We start from the raw sequence: 22,766 nt of genomic DNA, 5'->3' as shown, positions 1-22,766 counted from the left end.
TTCTCCAGGGATTACATGTGCCCTGTCAAGAGACAAGCAGAAGCTGCAAAGCTGCTTGAAACTCTTCAGACTCCCCTGGAAAGCCAAAAAGGCAACCACAGCATAAGTGAATTGAGTTGTGCTAACAAGGCAGCTGCAAGATGCAGTGCATCAGCTGGACCCACTTGGGGTATTAAGAACCAAGCACCGAACAAGGCCAATGGTGCAGACCAGTTCAAACGTCCTCAGAAATCTTATTGTCAAGTGCTGTCAAGGCAATGCATTGCCAGGATGATAGCAGCATGGGTCAATGTGTAAGCCTCTTTTAAAGGGCCACTCTCTTCTAGAGTAACATGCATTTGCTGTTGACTAGACAGGATGCTGGACCCATGCTTTTGTCTAGGATAGCAAACCCAGGATTTGGGCACAATTCATACATGCCTAATTGCTCTTCTCCTTTGGAGATTTCTCAGTGTACAGCTGTCTAGTCTGTTGTCTAGTCTATACCCAGCCTATCTGCCGCAGTACTACCATCAGCACCAACACAAGAGCCACTCACTTAGTCTAGTGCCATACGCTTCTGCCCGATTCCCTAAGGGTATGTCCAAAATATGCAGCAGTGCGGTGCAGAAATCCCTGAACTAGCTCCACTCAGGATAAAATCAAAGACCAGTCCATGGCTCTGTGTGGGCTAATTTCCCCTCCATCTCAGGGCATGTAGGCTCAAGAGCATGTGCTTTGCATTTGACAAGCAAACACGGGAACACATGTCTGGCTGAGCTCGTGCATCCGAAACACCAAAGTGCATGACCTTGCCTTGGTAGACAGGCTGTGCACGCTCTGCGCTGTACAAACATGCATTGGAGCATGCAACCTCTCTATGGCTTGTGACACGCTGGGTTGGTGCCAAGCCGAGGATGTGTGTCTTCACCCACGTGTTCCCGCTCTGTCATAGGTGTGTAGGCATCGTAAATCTTGTCCCGAGAACTGGTCAGGGACAGACAGCTGCATGGCTAACTTCAGTTTCAAGCCAGAGATGCAAGGCAGGGCTGTTCTCTACAGGAAAAGTCACTTTGAAACAATAGTCAGCATGTGCTAGAAATAACCCCAGACTGTGCCTGACACAAGGATTTTATTTGGAGTGGCAAGGATCCCAGCCCACCTTCCTGCCAGAAACCCCTGTTTGGGCCGATCACATCTGAGAGTTACGAGACAAGCCTTGGCTTCAAGGAACAAAGGAAGAGCAGGGGTCTCCCAAGCCATCGGATCCATTTGCCCAGTTCAGAGACAACCATTTATCAGAAAATGCCTAAAAATAGTCCACTCCAAACCCTCACAGACGAGCACAAACCATAAACAGCAGGAGCACCCAACAACACACCATCAGCCACCGCTGCACTGGAAGACAAGTAATCAGTTTATACACACTCAGAGAGTATCTAGGAAAAGGATCACACCCCACACCTGAAAGAAAAGCTAACCCTCCCCCCAGCCTGCCCTGTCAATCTGACCTAGGGGAACATTTCTTTAAGCCCCCAGATCCAATAGTGGGTTGACCCTGAGCTGCCAGGTTGTGGCGAGAGGCTCTTGGAGACAGATATAAGGGGCTCGTTACCACCGGATGTGGGGAAGCAGGGAATTGATGCTGGGACCTGAACATAAGTCCCTAGTACAGTGGTTGTCAACCAAGGGTACCTATACCCCTAGGGGTATTTAAAAGTCATAGGGAGCACGCAGACCTAATGTGGCTGATAAATGCCACCTGTGTGTGCGCAGCTGCAGTGCAGTAAGGAGGCCGCCAGGGGAGAAGCTGGGTCTGGCTGGTAAGTGTGTTGTGAGGGAAGGGTGGGGGCAGATTGAGACCCCAGCTGTGGGGAAGGGAGTGAGGCTGGGGCTGCCCAGCCAAGGTGGAGTGGCTGACTGAGCCACATGGGGGGTGGATCCTGCCACTGTGAGCGCCCCAGGAGGGCACAGGGGCATATGTCCCCAGATCTGCATACAAGGCAGGGTGGGCTGCTGCAGGAGGCTGGGGCCAGGGCTGTGCCGGGCTCTTCCTGGTGGTGGTTGGACCAGGTAGCACTTGGGGCAGGAGGAAGAGGTGCAGGGAGGGAGGTATTGGGGGTGGCAGGGGGGTTGCACAGCCTACCCTGCCCTGCACTCAGATATGTTAGCACATGGCCTGTGCCCTCCTGGGGTGTGTACAGCTGTAAGAGCCACCCCACATGCAGCTCAGTCTTCCACCCCACCCTGGCTGGGCAGCCCCCAGCCCCACTCCCTCCCCACCAGCCTGTCCCACCCTGAGCACAGATCCAGAGGCACATGCCCCCATGCCCTCCCAAGGTGCATGCACTGACAGGAGCCACCCCTCCTCCCTGCACCTCCAGAATGAGCTGCTCACAGCTGTGCAGCCCCACCCCCACCCTCTCCCTCACCACGGGGACCTCAATCTGCACCCCCCCCCCAAAAAAAACCAAGAAAAACAAATAAAGGGAACATGAGCTGTAACACTGAGAGAAGGGATACAGTCATTAAAAAAGTTTGAAAACCCCTGCCCTAGTATGGTAATAAAACACAGTGGGGGCACAACCTTTTTGGCAGGTGTGAAACAAATGCGCCCCATACCCTCCCCAAAAGCCCATCCTCTTCCCCTGCCTAGTCTACTGCTCTGTCTTCTGCTCCCTGCCTGATTTCTTGGTTTGCTTTCTGTTACCTGCCCTATCTGCTGTTTTGCTACCTGTCCCCTCCCCAATTGGCCACGTTCCACACAGAGGCTGCCCTAATGCCACAGGCTGGCCACCCCTGGATATAATATATCAAGTACAACCATGGCCCAATAGCAATTCCTTTCTGCACCTCTAAAATCCTTCATTTTGTATTTGCAGTGACATTTTTGGTCAGTTCTGACTTCCTTTACAGGTGGAACCAAGCTTTTTCCAGCCACCTGCAAATGTCTAGAAGCATCTGGATCCAGATCTGGCTCCCAACAGCATAGCTCTGAGCTAAACCTGTTCATCCAGCCCTATACTTGGCATACTTGCTGCAACTGGACAGGCCCAAATCAGCTCCCTACCTGACAGTCCTGGTGTGCTTCTTGGTATAAGGAGTGATGACTTTGAAAAGCAGCTCCATGGCTCCATTAATGCCCAAGGTAGTTCCTGCAGTAACTGTACCAATGAGAAAGAAAGGCAGTTAAACCCACAGCAGAAAGCTTGGGTTACTGCAGTTGGAGAATGAGCAGCAGAGAGCTAAAGCAGGCAGAATTATTGCCCAGTTTCTGTGGGCTCCTGATCAGACCTCTTAGAGCATCTAACAGATGTGGAAACTGAGGTCCAAAGCAATCCAGGGTCAAACAATGACATAGTGACGGTCAAGGATAAAATTGCCAACTCCTAATGCCTAACTCTGCACTCATCCCAGTATCTCAGAGCTGCTTCTTCTGTACAAATCATTCTCTAGGAACAAATTAGGTTTAAATGGGGCCATATCCCAGCCAAAAGACAGGGCTCCAAATCCAAATCACATTTTCCCTAGAGCAATTCAAGATGTGGGGCATATGAAAGAAGGGTCTCTGTCCATCCTACTCCACCCCCCAGTATTTCTACCCTGGTAAGTCAGAGGGTACTTCAGAGTGTAACCAGAGTCCCCTACCAGCCACTCCTAGCTATAATCCTTCCCTTGGTAACACTGTTAGTTCTTGTCCTCAGATGCAGCAGTCTGTCAATTTAAAAAAAGAAAAAAAATCTGCACAGAAATCGGCTGCTTGGCTTGAAAAACTAAGCCTACAGCAGTCCCTCAACCAATCAGTGAGATGGGAGAGCAGGGGAGGGGCAGGGGTTCACACAGATGATGCTAATAATGAGAGTGCTCTGAATAAGCAGAGAGAAAATGCCACGGGGAAACAATCAAGAGCTTTGGGGGGGAGAGGGGGGGAAATGGCAGAGGTATCCTAACAGGGGGAAAGGATAAGAAATCAACACCCCTTGTCAGCAGCCAGCAGGAGCCCTGGATGCCAGCCCGGGGCTGATTTTTGGCTGCTTTGTAACCATCTCCCACTGGCCGTCAGGAAGCTGCCAAAGGGCCCATCAACTTATGCAGCCCCTATCGGGTCTCCGCCAAGTCATCCTGCTGATGGAGAGCTTTGGAAGGCTTTGCCGGCTACTTTCACAATAACAAGCCATTCACGGGGGACAGGCGGCATACGAGGCTGCTTGAACTGCACTCCCCGTAGACCGCAACGCATGCCACACACAGGGCTGGTGGCACAGGCTAGGAAGGCAGCAACACAGAGCAATGAGTAGCTGCAAAGAGATCTTAACGAGTCTGGGTTGGCTGCTTAGATTCTCACCCCCAAACAACCTTCAAATCTACAGATGCTCCTGGATCCGCTACTGCTCCACTCAATGAGGTTTATTTTTGGGACCAGGAAACATCATCTCCTACAAATTCCACACCAATATTGGCTTAGCCCAAAACAATCCTCATACCCAGGCTGCCCAGAGGTAGAGCATGAACCTGGAAGAACCAGTTCTGCCTGGCACAGGGCAATTAGAGGGCTCTCCACAAGGGCTTGTGCAAAATCCTTTGCACTAGCTATAGGGCACAGCACAATATCAATCCCCACCCACTATGCCACAGGTGAGATGTAGGAACTGTAGTGACAAGAGCTTTATTAAGCAGAGCTAGATAAACATTTCTGAATTATCTTTTTTTTTTTTTTTTTTTTTGGAGAAAAATGCAGGCACATTTTTCACTAAAATTTATGCCAATTTCTTGACACTGCTCCATGCCTTAGTAGATGCTCAGATGTCACTAACAACCTGGAGAATGAGTTAGCAGCCCTCGAGGTCCTGATATTAAGTTAACAGCTAAACACTCTGCAGGTATTGGCTTAACTGGGATGCAGGTGTGTTTAAAAGGGGAAGGGGAGGCAGGGAGAAGAGGTCTTGTTACAGGAGACAGCTGATGGTGAAGCTCTATAACCCAAACTGAAGCATATAGCTGCTGGTCTGTCAGAGGCTCAGTAACACTCACCTTTTCAAATAATGCTCATCTCAGGGAGAGGGACCAACTGCTGGAGACTGACTACCTGTCTGCTGGAGAAGGCCCATAGCTTGAAAACAACTCCTGTGCCTGCAGGGCTGAGAGCCAGTAATGCTGGATTTTAGGAGGAATGATTTAGAAAGCTAGAGATGCACAGCGGGGTCAAAGAGTAACTTATAAGGGGGAAACCAAGATGATTTTCTAGTATTAACTGTAGAGTAAATGGCACCAGGAGGGACCAAATATACAGCGACTGAAAGTGCTGGAAATCCCATGGCTTGAGTCATCCTTTAAGACCAGTACAGAGAAAAGGAAGGATGGTCCCCTGGTTTAGGGACTCAGGGGACAGGTGCTCAGTTCCTAGCAACTCTGCAAGCCTCGTATGCACCCTGGGATAAGTCATGTGTTTCTCTGTGCCTCAGCTTCCCCACCTGTAAAGTGGGGATTATAGTGCTTGTGTGGATAAATACATGGAGTGTCATGTACTCCAGCACCATGTTGGGGAGAGAAGTAGGTCACTCCCTAAAATAGCACTACAACAGGAGCAACCCTGCATCATCTGAACTAAATAGTCTTTTCTGAGGCTATTTTCTATAATAATATTTATACTTTCTGTAGTCTGTGGTTGGGCAAGCTCAAATACCACTAGAATAGAAGGGCTGTCTGAGAGGTAGCCCCCCTGCAAGGGACTGAACCTGGGATCAATCTAGTTGTGGTGTGCAATGCTATCTATCATCACAAATAGACTCCAACAGATATGTAATAATGCACAAGTCCCTGTACAACGGGTGTCAGTAGTTTGCACTAAGATAAATGCAGGAGGGGTTTGACTCCCACTGATGTGAGCAGAAAGGTGGTTAGTCTGAAAGCAAGGTAGGGTGACACCTTAAAGACTAACTGGATCAGAAAGGTATGAGCTTTTTTAGGCATCAATTTACTTCATCAGGTGCTAGGTCAGCATCTTACTGACATTAGAAATATGAGGAAATCAGCATACGTACCACTGGAAGCATAAACCCTCAGGGCCCAGAGACAGTGGATGAGATGCAGGTGGTGGCCTAGATTTTTCCTTGCCAAGCTCAGGGTCACATCAATTGCCTCCAGTTTCTGCACCCTCTGCCCAAACTTCCTGTCTATAAAAGGAAATGGGAATAAAATGACAGTAAATGAAAAGGAGCTTTTAGGAGAGATGGAAAAATGCTACAGGACAGAAGCATCCAGGCTCCTTCAGCAGGATCCTAAAACATTTACAAATACTTATTGCTATGACTTTAAAATAACGTGCAAGACACATTGGTACTACTCTCTCCCTTTTACAGATGGGTAAACTGAGGCACTTGCCTTACCAGCATCTCATTCTCCATATACAAACAGCATCCACTGAACTCAAGCAGGCAGGCCTGCTCTAGTCACTAAACAACAGTCCCTCAAATGAAAGGAACACAGCCATACATTACTGTACACACAGTAATGCCTTTTTAATGCATCATTGGAGTATAAAGCCTGTCAGAGTAACAGAAAGAGCCTTTGCAAAGTATCATATTTTGCAATGGAGCCTTTTACGACCCAGCAGCTGGGCTCTATCAGTACTATATAACAGACTGTTTAGCAGCTTGTTACGAGCTCCGTGTGGAACTTTGCCCACCTGTCCTTTCAGCCAGGGACCCTGGATCCAGAAAGCAGCATGTCTACCAATTCAGCTAACCCACAATGATCTCCATCAGCTGTGCTCATATTCATAGGACAGGCCTCCTTCCATAAGCATGTGAAACTATCACAGTTTCCCACTACAGCTCTTACAGCCTGCTGTCCCTCCCCCTGAGACAGCATTCAGTTGAAAAGGTCCCTCCTCATTAAAGGATACAGGCTATTACTTACTGATCCCAGTCCTGACCACATTTGTGACCTTTTGGATCTTTTCCTCCCTCTTCCCTATGCTTTTAAGTAATTGTAGGCAAGCAATACCTCTTTGGCCTACTTTAGCCAACAAACGAAGCAGAGGTAAAAGGATGCTGTAGTCTGGCTCAGCTGTCTGGGCAGCATTTACAAGGGCCTGCAGCAAGGCTTCACTGCCCCCTTTGCTGATCATGTAGTGAATTCTCCGATCTGTTCCTGAGAAAGGGAAAATTAGAAAAGAAGGTTAAACTTTCCTGCCATGGAGTCTTAAACCTAGGAAGAAGTGAGCTTTCCATGGTTCAGATGATGCTTACTGGGATCTGTGGAAGTCCACTGTATGACCCTCTCTGGTGCCTTCTTGGTCAGACTTTTTTAACATGCAGGGGCATTTACAAAACCTGCATCTGGATTTGGATTTCAAGCAGACCCTACCCAAGCTGAAGTTGTAGTCCAGACCCAGATCTACTCCTCCAAGCCATGTGTTCTGCTGTCTCTTGCCCTTGCTGCTGGTATCTTTACAGGCCACATCCAGCTAAGGTTGTCATTGTGCAGTTAAATAGGCTAGAGAGGAATAAGCAGTCACTCAAAGCTTTCAAAGGAATGGAAAGCTCCGTGCTCTTTCCTGAGATAGCAAAAGTTAAACAGTTAAAGGTATAAAGGTTCAACAGACCACTCCCTCAGAACAAGGAGTGCTAGGAAAGTTTTGGAGATGGCTCTCAAACAAAGCAGGTCTCCAAAGAAGCCAATGCTGGCTCTGGAGGTCCTACTGTGTCAACAGGACAATCCACTGGCACTTTGGTCATCTGTGAATTGTTTTGTGGTAACCCACATTGGGGAGATTGTGGGAGCAGCATATTCAGCCCCTGAAAATACTTCAGGGGAGATGATACTTCCTATTCTCCATAAAAAAAAATCCCCCCAGCTGATAGAGGAATGTCACTGAAGGCTATAAAAGAGTCACCACTGAACTGCAAGTGTCTCTAACAGGACTTTGTAAAGTAAGGAGTGTGAAGGGGGAATATGAGAAGCTTGGCATAGGGATGTAGAAACTACGTAATGCACACAAAGCTCTGAATTTTGGCAACTTAAACTGCTGGCACTTTTTGCTCAAATACAATTTCTTAGAGGAATGGGTGGGAAAAGTTTAATTTTGTTTTCAGGTCTATTGGCAATTCTTCCTTCCACATAACTGGGGCCCCTGTAGTAACACTTTCACAAATAGAAGAGCCTTTGAAAATGCTGTGCCTACCCTTTTCCTGGAGTTTTTGAGTTTCTCCACCCCTGCAGAATATTTCCTACCCTATTCAAGTGGGGATGCGGAGAAGCCATTTGTTCTCTGGGCTATTAGAGGAAGCCTGTTACAGAGTTGAGTTGTCGTAGCCTGGGAAGTCAGCCTCCTGCTCATGTTTCATGGTTCTCACTTTGTAGTGGCCCTGGTGACTTTGCACCTTTCCAAGCTCCCCTGGGATGTAAAATATCTTGACATTCATGGCACCGTTTAAGGCAGGCAAGGTTCTTTGGGAAATTGTGATATCTTTTATTTGCTCGAAGAAAGAGGAAGTTTCTAATTTTTTTTTAATTTTATCATGTAGAGAAAGGGCCAAAATGTTTTAAATGGTTCCAGGCTACTGGGTTTTTGGTTGTAGCCATGTTGACCTAAGGACATGGGCAGGTAATGTGGTTAGATGTAATATCTTCTTTTATTAGACCAAGTGAGTAGCTGGAAAAAGGTTCTTAGCAAGCTTTTGGGTGCAGTTACCCTTTATCAGGCACAGGAAATAGGGCTGTGCAAAATTTCACCGGCCATTTCATTTCAACACTGTTTCGATTCATTTCAAAGTAGAAACAGCAAAATCGAAATGAAACAAAGGGCTGCAGAACAGCCTCGAAACAAAACAAGGCTAGTCGAAACATTTGGAAAGTGGAAACGTTTCGACCATAGTGCTGGGGAAACGAACTCATCCCAGCTGGGCTGACTCCCTGTCCCCAGCGAAACATCAAAATAGCGTCAAAACAGCCTTTCTGTTTCGATGGAACAGAATGGAACAGCTTTTTCAAATCAAAATGAACTTCGAAACTGAACACTGTTCCATCAAAACTCAAGGCGAAGCAGAACGGTGCCATTTCACACAGCCCTAATACGAAAACTTGCTAAGAACTTTTTTCCATCTACTCACCTGGTCTAATAAAAGAAGACATCACATCTACCCAAAGGACCTTACCTGCCTATGTCCTTAGACCAACACAGCTACAACCAAAAACCCAGCAACATGGAACCATTTAAAACATTTTTTGGTCCTTTCTCTACACGATAAAATTAAAAATAACATTAGAAACTTCCTCTTTCTTTGAGCAAAGTAAAACCCCAGTCTCCCAGAAAGGTAGAAAAAAGAGTTGAAGGTCTTCGGATACAAACCAGGCCCAGTCAACCTGGCAAGAACAAGTCAGAGTTATTGGGAAGTGTGCCCTGTGTGTGCCCAGCCTTAGGAATTTCTGTTTTCACCCTGCAAAGGTCACCAGTTACTTACCCACAGAGAATAGGTCAGCAAGAACACCGAGGATGTTCAGGATCACGTCTCTGTCCTGGGAACTCTGCAACAGGAACAAAAATACCCACCTTTATGAAGGAGTTCAAAATAGTGAGGCAGAGAGGATCTCCTCTACAAAACGCTATTCAGGGTTGGAATACAAGCAAAGGCCTATGGGCTCCAGAGGCCTTTGTGTCCCCATATGCATAGTGAGTATTCCTCATCTCATCTGGCTGATGGATGTCAGCATTTCCATGTAACTAATGCACTAATAGTCCCTGGTGCCATTCTAGTCATACCTCCTTCAAGTAGTGATCAGGACATGGTGGAGGTAGTGAGCAAAAAAACCCAACATCATGAAATCACTCCACTTGATCCCATGTCAAGCCGACACACCTCTGCCTATTTCCCAGCTACTGTCATTTTCATGCTTTAATTCATCACCTTTCCCCCAAACTGTCTGAGTTGCTTTCATACCCAACAAAACTGCTGAATTTAGAACAAGAACTGAACAAGCCACACACTGCAGTGCATTAACAACGGCTCTAACAAAGGGAATAATGTAAGAGGAGGTGAAATGCGGAGCACCTTTGGTTACTATCTAAAACTTCATATTCAAGTGTTAGTCAAGCCCAGTGATCCCATTCTTTGTTGATGAAAGAACTGAGGTGATGTTGTTTTTTTAAATTGCCTATCTTCTTCTTAGCTAAGTCATTCTTTTCCAGCTCTTTATTTTTCAGACCTAACCTAAAATAGTCAAAGTCAATATAGAGACTTTTAGAACATAAAAACATGGTCATTGGGTCAATGAGGCACTCATGCGATGAGTTAATGACCCAGCCTAAATGCTTTCAAACACGGGTGTGCAGCTTACAGTGAGAGTCCATTGATTCTATAGCCTGGTAACTACAACAACAGAGCAAACAGGAGTTTCAGGAGGGAAGTTAACTAGTCCTATGTTTCATTAGGACTAAATTGACATTATATGTGGACACTAGCTGATGTGCACTAGATGAAGAGGATCTAATTCAGATCTTGCACAAAAATGAATGATAGACTGTTAGAATAAAAGTTTTGCGTAATTTCTATAGTCATTTTGTACACAACCAACTGGACGAGTGGCATGGAAGCTGGTCTGCAGGCTGGATCATGCTCAGGGACGTTGTGTGGGGTCCTTAAGACTGAAAGATTTCACTGCTACAGGAATGATCAAGTGCTTATAGTCTGTGGTGTCATAAGGGAGGGTAGCTGGGATCTTATACTTTCCATAGGAATTCCTAAAAAAATAGAAACCTGCCATACTTGTAGCACCTGTCATTTGAAAGGAACATCAAATATGTTGAATAAACTGCAATGTATCTAACACAGCCACTTCACCTTCCACCAGCATTGTCACAATAATGGAAATGTCTCAGAAATATATGACACCTTTCTTCCTGAATTTTCTCAAAATGTTTTAGAAACTTAATCTCCGGTTACACACACTACTTGCTTGGAATCATGTTACCAGTCACTGAAGAGCCCCAACCACCTCTGGCATGCTAGACATTTTACAGTCAAAGTATGCAGTAGCTGAAGACCAGGAATGAAGTACCTCTTATCTAAGCGAAAGAGCAGAGGGAGTATATGAAAGACAGTGGAAACTTAAATACACTCCTCCTACTGTATGTATATATGATACATGACCACATATTACTTTTTTCCGCTGCTAAAAGCAAAATGGGATGGTACTTAGGGAGCTAATTAGTAGGCTTCTGTGAGTAGGTAGCTATTCAATCCGGCTTCAGACCTGGCTGCTTCAGATACCAGGGATCCGATCCGGAGCTCCGGACCTGGTTCCCACTTTGATCTGGCCAAAGTGGCTCCAAAGCTTCAGAGCCGCCTCGGAGATCCGGCCATATGGTATAATGGGGAATCAATGAAATACCTATAACTTTGTGTTTTTGGTCTTATTTGAATTAAATTTACCAGGGAGGTAGCCTATATTAAGAACATGAAGCATGCCAAGTTTCAAAAAGATCGGTGCATGGGTTTGGGGGGAACTGCACCCTACATTATTGAAACCTAAGCTTATGTCATGTGTATGTGTTACACCACAGGGGGGGGCGGGGTGGAGGGTGTGAAAACTGCAGGCATGCTAGCCCCTGGTAAGGCCACAAAGCTTGCCAAGTTTCAAGTAGATCGGTGAAGGGGCTTGGGGGTAACTGCACCTCAAGCTGCTGACAGGCAAAACTCATGACATAGATGACCCTGTGTGTGTTAAGGCATAGCAGGCTGAAAACTGCAGGGGTGGTGGCCCCTGCTGAGGCCACAAAGCCTGCCAAGTTTCAAGGAGATAAGTGCAGGGGTTTGGGGGGAACTGCACCTCAAGCTGCGGACAAGCAAAACTCATGACATGGATGACACTGTGTGTGTGAAGGTGCAGCAGGGTGAAAACTGCAGGGATGGTAGCCCCTGCTGAGGCCACGAAGTCTCCCAGCTGTTGAGGAGATAGGCACAGGGGGTTCTGGGTTCTGGGGCCCTGCACCTCTGGCTGCTGACAGGCAAAACTCGTGACATGGGTGCTTGTGCAACTGCGTCTGCCTTGGGGCGTACGAGGGACAGGGGACAAGCCTATTGCAGGCCTGGCTACTAAGCTACTGTGTTACCAGTTACCAGTTAATCATGATTCACTCAGGGACCAGCTTAATACACAGTACCTAGCTACTACATAAGGAGTTAATGAGCATGAATTAACACCTACAAAACCACAGACTGAGAAGAAATAATCAATACAGACAATCAACTGCCCCAAGACAGAGACAGTCAGTTGCACAAGCACCCATGTCACGAGTTTGGCTGTCAGCAGCTAGGGGTGCAGGGCCCCAGAACCCCCCTGCACCGATCTCCTTAACAGCTGGCAGGCTTCATGGCCTCAGCAGGGGCTACCACCCCTGCAGTTTTTATCCTGCTGTGCCTTAACACACACAGTGTCACCCATGTCACGAGTTTTGCCTGTCAGCAGCTTGAGGTGCAGTTCCCCCCAAACCCCTGCACCTATCTTCCTGAAACATGGCATGCTTTGTGACCTCACCAGAGGCTACCACCCCTGCAGTTTTCACCCCCCTGTGGTGTAACATGTAGACGTGACATGAGTTTTGCTTTCAAGAATTTAGGGTGCAGTTCCCCCTGAACCCCTGCACCACTCTCTCTGAAACTTGGTAGAATTCATGCTCTCAGTAGAGGATATCACTCCTGCAAGTTTCATCCAAATCAGACAAAAAACAACATAGTTATAGATATTTCATTGATTCCCCATTATACCCTATGGCCGGATCTCCGAAACAGCTCCAAAGCTTTTCCAAAGTGCTTCGGAAGCCAGCACTTCGATCTGGACATGCTGCTTCAGACACCAAAGCGTCCAAAACTTCTCCGGATCCGAAACACTGTCCAAAGCCTCACATAACCCTACTAATTCGGGTTGTATATTTAATGAATATTATTAATGAATAAAGCCTTATTCATTGGTTGCCAAAGTTACAAGGTATGTAACAAATGAGGCAGAGGTTTACAGGGAAAGAAATGACAGTGTTAAGGTTAGGGTATGATTGCCACACTGCAGAACTGGGATATATCCGCGCCTCTGTACAGAGTCCCTATGAGAGACTGAGCAAGTCCACTAAAATGTCATTTTGCAAGTGACTACTAGTGTTTTCCTTATTTTAGGTTTGGGTGAAAAAGCAAACTTACTTCTGGCATCTTCCAATTTTTGAATGTTTAAGTTTGCAACCTTAATAATCTCTTAATACAGACTTTTTAAATGTAATTTCCTACTCTTTTCAAAGAACAACCAAAAAAAAATGGATTCCATCAGATCCAAGCATGCTGTGGTCTGTTAGCAGAGCTGGAACCATCAGAACGACAACACATGTCTAACCTGGAGCCCATGTGGGAACTGAAAGCAGTGGCAAATCATGTGTCCACTGGGTCAATGAGGCACTCATGTGATGACTAAATGACCCAACATAAAGGCCCACGTGGTAACTGAAAGCCGTGGCTGGTCATATTCTGCATGGGCCAGCTACTAGCAGGGATTAGACACACATTCTGCTAGAGCAGTGCTGCTGAAGCTTATGGCCGTGTGAGTCAGATGAGTGGCATGGAGGTCAGTGTGCAGGTTGGTGTGTGGGGTTGGTCCGCAGGTGCAAGCCCGCGTGCTAGATCCGGCCATATGCCAGCCTGATCTAACTCACAGGACCATGTTATCTGGCCCACAGGACTTCCTGTGGGTCTGTAAAGTTATCAAAAGGGGAGCAGTGATTAATGCTGCCACTGCTCCTCTGCCACCAAATGTCTAGACCTAGGGGGAACTCCATGTGCTGAATGATGTGGCTCCATGGTCTGGGTCTGGCCCATAAGCACCATAGTAGAAGGTTTCAGCTCACAAAAGAGGATCACCGATGCTTCATTTCATATTCAAAGTGGGGAGTAGTGGTCACAGAAATGTATGCTCATGTGTCCTAGTCCTCAAGACTCTCTGCCCCCTTCTGTGCCTGTTCCCTACAGTCTGTCCACATCCTAGTCCTGGTCTCCTCCACCTGTCTTCTTCCTTCTTCACCCCGGTCATTCCTCACCACTGCCATTTCTTCCAGTTTCCCCAACAATCTCTTGCTCCCTTGTCTCAGTCCCCGCATACCCTTCATCTGCATTTCCTCAATTACTATAACCTCACACTCAGGTCTGCACTTGAGAGTTTATAGTGCTGCACAGGCCTCCAACACCTGGGAGGAGCAATTCTAGGGAAAGTCCCATTCATTGGCTGCAAAACATGATCAAACACTTGCAGCAGCTCAACATTTGGAGAAAAGTGGACAATGGTCACAACAACGGCAAGGCACATCCATGATATGAAGACCCCTCCTCTGCCAAATTTCAAGTCCCTACTCCAAAGCCTAGAGACAAAAATTCATGAAACCATTTAAATTTAAACCATTTCTGATTTTTAAAAAAAGCTTTTTACCAGAAGGGCTGTAAGAATGGTTCGCTATGAGGAAAATAATGTATTTTCACCTAATCGCTTTCTTGAAAATGACCTAGCAATTTTTTTTCTCCTGAAATTTTCCAAAATGCTCAGCATGAGTCAAATACCTGGCATGAACAAATTTCCATTCAAATGCTTAGTGTTTGACCAACTTCATAAGCATCTGAAAATAAAGTCTCATTACAGGCAGCTGCACCTGTGCCAGCTATAATGTACAGCTTTAATGAAAATGAAAATCCCTGGGCTCACTAGACTTTCTTGGAGTCTACTCTGGTTATATTTTGGAGTTGGCTCCACATTCATATTGCTTGTTTCATGAGCCACTCAGTAAGACTCCAGATTACCAAAATAACTTTGCAAGCTGGTCTTTCTAAGTGATGTATCATCCTAGCTTCGATCGTGTCTCTCTGGCTCTTTTTTCTCTAAGACAGCCCTCTCCTGTGAAGTGCTCCCCCTTCAATTTCCAGGGGCCATAAAGTAAATGAGAGAGTTCATTATCTCCCTCAAAGCAGGACTGGGCCCTCAGAGCCTGACTCTGATGTGATGAATACCCACCCAGTGGCTTCATATGAGAAAGAGAGGATTTGAGCACCTTCAAAAATTTGGCTCTTCTAAACCAGACTGCCCCTCTCTAGATTTTTTTCTCACTGCCCCTCAATATCTCTTTCCTCTGTTGGTGAATGATTGTATACTAAGGTTTCAGTGATGCTCCTATCACACTGGGTTCTTTATTTTAATGGATTGGGTTGTGGGTTTCCTAAGCCACTAACACAAATAGTGATGACGCCAGATACTCTCTGAGTTGCAGCAGTGTTTTATCCAGGAGCTCAAGTAGGCATGGGACCTGAGGGACATGAAGGACCACCTTTTAAAGTGTTGAAATCAGGCTTGTTGGATACCTCCAAATATTATATCTTGATTATTTGCTCTGAATATTTTATCATTTATACTCAGTTTGCCTGTGTTGACTCTCCACTAGCACCCTAATCAAGGAGTTTGGTGGCCAGCGTGTTTGAGGAAATTGTATGAAATCCTGGTCCCACTGAATCAATAGCAAAACAGCTACTGACTGCTGACATCAAGATCTCAAACAGTGAATACTGGAGGCTACCTATGAAGAGCAAAGTCTATATTCATAATAGCAAATATCCATGCAAGACAGCCAAATCGAAAAGTTATGATCATCCAACAAGACAAACAGGTGCCATGACTTCTGTGTCCGGTGGAGACCGCTTAAATTTTGATTAATTAGGCTGAGATTTTCAAACTCATCAAAGGGTTTGGTCATCTAATTCCCATTAAAAGTAATTACCTTTAAATAATTAGTACAGGCAACAGGTTCTAGATGAGCGACAAACAAAGGATTCATTCAAAAACAATAATTAGAACAATAAATAAAATTGAGAAAAATCATAATCCATTCCTAGCCTAAAAATGAAGTATAAAGTAAATTATTCCATGAATTAGTTCTTGTGAAAATAAAGGCACTATTTAGTATTGAAAAAGTGTTACTGGTAGTGTGGGTAGGATTCAGATTCAAAATCAGAAGGAGGGAAAGAAGGAAAATTCGTCTTGTTTAATATTTTCCATGCAACATCTATATGTGTTAGGTGTACATACATCCACACAGCAACACAGACATGTTGGCGTAGTAGCCAGAGTGGAAAAATGGGAGAAAAATGTTCCCAGAGGGAAAGTTCAAGCAAAAGTACAGAATCACCCTCTCCACACAGTTTTCCTGAAAGGGTTTAGGATCTAAGCCAATTTGTTACTCATTTGGCCACAGTTGCTAGCTACATTTCATGGCATGCTATCACACAAGGACTAAACTAAAAACCACATCATCTAGACCAGGGGCAGGCAATTATTTCAAGCGGAGGGCCGCTTACTGAGTTTTGGCAAGCCATCGAGGGCCACATGACAGGCACCCGGGGCAGATAAATATTAAGTTTCTAAATTTTTTAGGGACCCCGCGGGCCAGATAGAATGGCCTGACAGACCGCATCCAGTCCCTGGCCTGCATTTTGCCCACCCCTGATCTAGACCATCCAACATTGCTCTTAGGTTTGCCCATAGCACCTCATCTATGCCTCTCTTCAGCAGAGCTGCTAACGTTTCTTGCATGTCTGGGACTTAAACACAGTTGGACTCAGCTGCACTTAGCTCATAGTTCCTTCTGGAGCTACATCTGAATGCTCTCAGGTAATGTCATCCCTCAAATCCCATCGTTTACCTTAGCCAAGCCTCCTCCTAGTACACTACTGCCCTGGATACAGCAGGCATCAAGAATTTCATAGACATTTCATAAACATTTCATAGACATTAGGGCTGGAAGGGACCTCGGAAGATCATCGAGTCCAGCCCCCTGCCCAAAGGGCAGGAAGTCAGCCGGGTTCATAGGATCCCAGCAAGATAAGCATCCAGTTTGCTCTTGAAGGTGAATGCCTCATACCACTGATATATTTAAAAAGTCAAATGATCAGCCAGTGCCATTAGTTTCATAGGGCAAATCCAAAAGTTTGTTGCCATTATCATTCTGAATATTTTCTTCTGGTTCTGGGAGTCCCCTAGCGAGCATCTCCACTCCGCTCCTGGGAGACTGCCAGAGTGAGCTGTTCTTTACTCAAGATGGACTGTAAGGTTGTAACCTAGCCCTTCAAAAATGTGAGACAATTGCCAACAGCCTCTCCAAAACGTGTCATTGGATTTTTAGCAAACCGCTTGAACAGACGGTTAGAGCAGAGCTGGGCGCTGGTCCTTTGTACAGACGTGTAGCTAACAATGCACCCACTGTTTAGCACTCCGCTGAGACAGGGAATTCTGCATGATCTCATTCCCATGTGAAACTCTTGAGCTCATATTGCATTTGCCCAGTGGCAAATGTTTTACCAAATGATCCACGGTAACCACTGAGAACTTTATTGTGTATGTAAGCATTATTGCTTGAGGAGGAGAATGCCCAAAAAGAAATTAAACAGCATTAATTTATTCAGTGCGCTATTTACCAATAAATATTTTATTATATTTGGAGAAAGAAATACAAAGCTGTTATCTCACCCACAGAAATAATAAATGAGCAATTAAAGGAGTCACTCTTGCAAGATTGTAGGCTCCTGGATTTCCATCTATTCTCCTTTTAAATTAATCATTGAATATAATCCCCAAGTTGTTTGACTACTTTTGAAATACCGGAACTGATTAGCTTTAAAGGGAGAGCTATTGTTATGCTGAATTACCATATTTTCAATCTCTTTGCAAATCTTTTGCATAGTCTGTGGAGTCAGACATCATTACTTCTGGCTTTGGTGGGGCAGCATGAGTTTGAATTCACAAATAACCACATTTTTTCCCCACCCAGAAGCTACCTACCTGTGTGAGGCCTATGTTTGCAAATCGGGTTATTGCACTCAGTTTACTGCAGGCAAAAAGGGCAGGTATAGCACTGAGCCCATACAAAAATGAAGGCCAGCTAAATAGCAGATTCACTGTCTATAAATGTTCTCCTTGGTATCTATTTAGCTGGTGATTGAGAGGTTCAAATGGCAGGTTTATACACTAGATACCATATTGTGGGTAGGATATGGAAATGGGACACTGGACATTTAAGTCTTGTTTATTTAGACTGCACACAGACACTATCTTCTAGTATCTAGCACTATGAGGCCTCAATCTTTTTTGACACCTCTGGCTCTACTGGAATACAAAAAAATGATTGCAATTATCTTATTGATTAAACAGAGACATCCTATCAGGTCCTATCTCCAGCCTTTGCTAAGGAAAACTTTGGAAATTTAGGTTGTGATAGATTTAGGTTGTGCATGAGTACTGAGACCCAGCAGCTCCATTGAAGTAAATACACAGACTTGGATTTACAGTTCCTAAACTCATAACAGAAAATGCTGCTGCAGGATTTATGAAACGTTGCCAGAAATCAGCAGGATGTAGGATGGAATAACATGATTCCCTTGCTTAACTACATTACCACGCCAGTCAAGCCATGCTATCATTCTGCAAGTCTCGAGCTGTAAACTAACATAGACAAAACATACCATTGCTTCCTCCTTCTTCCACGTTTCCACCAGAACATATCTGTATGGCAAACTTACCATGCCACAGTCCCAAAGCGTCAATATTGAGTTAATTGGCACGAGGACCGGCTAATGGGCACTGTCACTTGAATTCCCACAGGAACTAAAGCCCATGGCAAACCACACCATCTGCTCTAAATCCATGGGACATTTCTTTGGCCTGCCTTCTCTGACAAAATATATAGCAATGCATAAGTATGTGCTTCTTAAATACCATCTTTTTCATACACAACGCACCCCAAAATATAATATGCACTTTGCTTTTGAAATGCAGATTGAAGAAAAAAAGATTTTTCCAGGGTTATGGCTGCATAAAGCAGGGGCAGAGCCTAATCTTCAGATGACCCACCCTCCCTTTCCTGCTTATCTAAAACTGAAACCCTAGCTGTTTCTGAAGACTGGCCTCCATGGGTAGATCTATGGTTCTGAAAAGAGCTGTGAGGCTGTGAAATAGGAGGAGAGCAACAAGAGCAGCTAGACTGCAACAGAATTGCCCTAAGAAAGGTTAGTTTGATGAGTGGAGAGTCAAGACCATTAATAAGGAGAGATGCTTGTTAACACCTGTGGAGTGAAGAACAATGAGCCATCAAGTCAATTGACTCCCTCAGGTACCTGAATAATAATGCAATAGTTGGTACACTGTAAAAGGAATCAAAGCAAGGTGCTTCTATCACTGTTAGCAAATCAGCTTCCCCACTTAATATATTACACCCCAATTTGGCGGGGGAGGGTTTGGGGGGAACGGTTCAGGTTGTATGCGAGAAAATATGGCATATACTATACAGTATATATATATGTTCCAAAACAGAACACTTCACAACTTGTACAACTCTGAGAATGAAATGCTGAGGGAGCACAAGATGGATATTACCCACTCAGCTTACTACTGGCAAGCGCTCAGATACCATGGTGTCTGAGCATAGTGTAAGAATTGGAATAGAATCGGATCGAATCGGATAGGCCTATTATCACACCTTCAGGTTTCCATGTTTCTCAGAAGAAGGGTCAGACCGATCTGAGAAGAAGCAGGCTAGAAAATGCAAAAAGGAACTGGAAAGAAAAAGGGTCTATTTAAAGATGCTGAGGGGAGGCCCTTGTGCTTGAATACAGTCCTAAGTGACACCTTTAATCCTCCAAGAAAGGCGTCCACAGCTGTGGAGGATCACATCACCTTCAAGCTGTACTTCTTGCAGCCAGCCAAGGCAGCCGTCCTAGAAGAGGACACGTGTCTGACAAGTTCTTGCTCCTATTTCCAAATCTTGGCAGCAGTATTTTTCCTTGCTTCTCAAATGCCTCTCTGAGGCTCTACTGAAACCAGCAGTCTGCTTAGTAAAGCACCACCAGTTACCAGCCAGTTACCAAGTCAGGTACTATACATCCACCCAAAAGCAGTAGCTGTATACCCTGTCTGCAGCATAAAGTCATTAAAAAGCCTCCTCTCTCTCTGGTTCAATGCAACATGATACCTAGATTGGTTTACAGACCCAAGAACCTGATATTATGGCCCCCTTCAGAGTCCTTTGCACCTAGGTATGATATTTTGCAATGGTTTACCAATAATACATCAGGCTGCTGCTGGGTCTGGCAACTAGACTCTGTTCACAAGCCAGATACCTGGACTGAAGCCATTGCTTCAAAATACATTTCTCTTTGGCTTCTGCTCCTTGTTTTATTTTGCTGATCATTGCATTGCAGGGCTTCCTTTTGGAAGGAATGAATACAGCACACTCCAGGATTGAACTGATCCAATTTAGGGACGTGCTCAAATGGCAAAGTTGTATATAAACATCTTTAAAATCTGCGAGCATGAATATGCAGCAGTTTTGTCTGGGCTCATCCCTAACCAAAATTACTCTTCTGAAGGCAAATAGCATGGAACTGGGGAAAAGCATGTGTACCCGGGAATACACTATGTTGACAAGAAACTGCACTGTTTAATACAATAAATTGCAGCACTTTTCAGATGTGAATCACACAGCTCCCTACAAACATTAAGACAGACCCCCAAACCTTTTCCCTGCCTCACCATGATGTGGATCGCCATCACTGTCCCTCACTTTACAGAGGGGAAAATATAAGGTGCAGGGAGGTAAGGCCACAGTCACACCATAAATCTGTGATGAGGCTAAGAAAAGCACCTACAATTCATTTCAAGTAAAATATGGAACAAAAATGTGCTATAGGGAAGGAATTACAGAACTCAATCAAGCACTTCCACCTGTTTCACCTGCTGGATTTACTACATTTTCTCCTTAGTCTTTAACAATACAGAGCTAGTTGTGTTTGAACAAGGACTTCCTCCCTGTGGACCCATCTTTTCCACCCGCCTACATGGGAAGCTGTTCAACAAAGTGTCACATCTCATGTGACTATGCACCGTGAAGTTACCAACAAAGTGCAGTTATGAAGATGATTCATCATGGGATGGATTTTGTTCCCATTACTCATATTTGAAAAGACCCTTACCCTCCAAGAAGTCACCTATGCTGCAGTTTGAATCCTGAAAGGGTAGGCCAAGCAGGGAGCACTGAATCTGGCCTTATCTACACAGAGTAATATTCACCTCTGTGCACAAAGCTCAGGCAAGAAATAGGAACAATTTAAGCCATCAATTTAGGAAGTTCATGGTGAACAGATCTTGATCTGGCATTCAGCCAAGGGATGGATTTCACCTCTGGTATCTGGAACAATGCCAGATCCTTTACCCACGGCAAGGTTTTGCTCTGGGTTAAAGTTGCCAGAAAAAAAGACATTTATTTGAACTTAGGAATCTACATCAATTAGACTGTGATATCCCACAATTTCTTGGATCCCTTTTGCAAAGTAAATTGCTTCTTTTTTTTTTTTTTTAATTTTAGAGTTGTCTTAATCTCCTTTTTTAACAAATTTGCCCTTGTGTGAAAGTTCCTTTTGACACAAAGTTCCTTTGTGTCATTTCCTCCTCCTCTTACTAATGCATCTCTAATAGAGCAATTACTTTATTATGCAGAACTAGTGGTAAAACACATTATTATATAACCTTAAAACGCTTCTATTAAATTGGAAGTGTTAAAAGAATCAAGAAACTTTGGGATAAATCAAAACACCTGAAATTTTGCAAGGTGCTTTTAAACTTTCCTTTAATGTTCTTTCAATAATTAGCACTGTAGATAATGTCTCGCGGGGTTGACCCGTTATTTCACAATGACTTGCTTATGATACTTACAGACTTTGACTGGATTTAATGTAACCATCATTCATTTTTTTCCTTCTATTTAATCTATTTTCTGCTTTTATCCAGAATTAGCTTTGTTTAGTTCCATTATTCTATCATCATAATTCTTTCATACTCTGCTAATAAGGGTTTTATATGGTTTTGCCTACCCTTGCATAATGATTTCTGTATGTGCGCTAGCTCCTACTGTTTACTCGTATTTCTTTGATTTATGCCTAAATTTTTATTACCTTCTTGTTAATTATAAAATCACTAAAAGATTTAATAAAAGCCTGTCTTTGATTCAAATGTTAACCCCTAACTTGTAAGACATATCTGGAATCAAGCATAATAAAGACACATCTGTGTTTTCTGCATAGCTTTTTTATTCTACGGGGGCGATAAAAGTAGCAAGACATGCTACAATCTCCACTCAGAAGACTTTATCAAGGTCACTCCAAAGAATACTCAACCTTTCGAGAAGTAGGTTTGTGAACTGAAGTTTTGGCAAGATACCATATGTATCAATCCGAGCAACACCTTGGGATCTTTGGAGGAATTCCAGCATCCCTAGCAGTTAAAAAACTAGCATAAATTCTGACATTACAGCAAAGTAATGTTGGGGACACTTGTTTTTTGGTGGGATAAAAGAGCAGGGATAAGCTAGTGAAAATAAACTAGTTGTAATGGGGTGAACAGATCACATTTTACTCCTCTGTGCTCCTGACTGGACTAAATATAACCATGTTCATGCATATTTCTCAATCGTTTTGATCCCTGTCTAGCAAGATACTGGGCTCATTTGTGTTAGTTTTGGGCTGCCCTGTATCTGCCAGTGTGCCAATAATTCATTTGCTACATGTAAGTCAGTTGACAACCTGTGCAAGCTAGAGCAGAAATGCCCTGATGGGAATATCCTGGTATGTTGAGCACCAGGATTTATGTATGTTTAACAATAGAAATAGTCCTTTCTATTGCTGTGGTAAGGATCCCTAGGTATCACTCTCTCCTGGTTTCTGACA

At 44.5% G+C, this 22,766-nt stretch overlaps 1 protein-coding gene across 1 annotated transcript in view; it reads right to left on the bottom strand.

The window, feature by feature from the left end:
* The window catches only part of AGBL1 (AGBL carboxypeptidase 1), a 393,910-nt gene extending 384,403 nt beyond the window's left edge, over window positions 1-9,507 (bottom strand). The window contains exons 1-4 of the mRNA XM_019477387.2: window positions 9,444-9,507; window positions 6,985-7,131; window positions 6,021-6,152; window positions 3,050-3,143 (exon numbers count right to left, since the gene is read on the bottom strand). Coding sequence (XP_019332932.2) covers window positions 3,050-3,143; window positions 6,021-6,152; window positions 6,985-7,108 — 350 coding nt within the window. The 5' untranslated portion in view covers window positions 7,109-7,131; window positions 9,444-9,507. The remainder of the gene's footprint in view (window positions 1-3,049; window positions 3,144-6,020; window positions 6,153-6,984; window positions 7,132-9,443) is intronic.
* Window positions 9,508-22,766: the final 13,259 nt, after the last annotated feature.

The sequence above is a fragment of the Alligator mississippiensis genome, chromosome 11, assembly GCF_030867095.1.
Source record: "Alligator mississippiensis isolate rAllMis1 chromosome 11, rAllMis1, whole genome shotgun sequence".
In the NCBI taxonomy this organism is placed as follows: domain Eukaryota; kingdom Metazoa; phylum Chordata; order Crocodylia; family Alligatoridae; genus Alligator; species Alligator mississippiensis.
The sequence above is the reverse complement of the archived record's forward strand: the minus strand, read 5'-3'. Positions and strand labels throughout refer to the sequence as shown.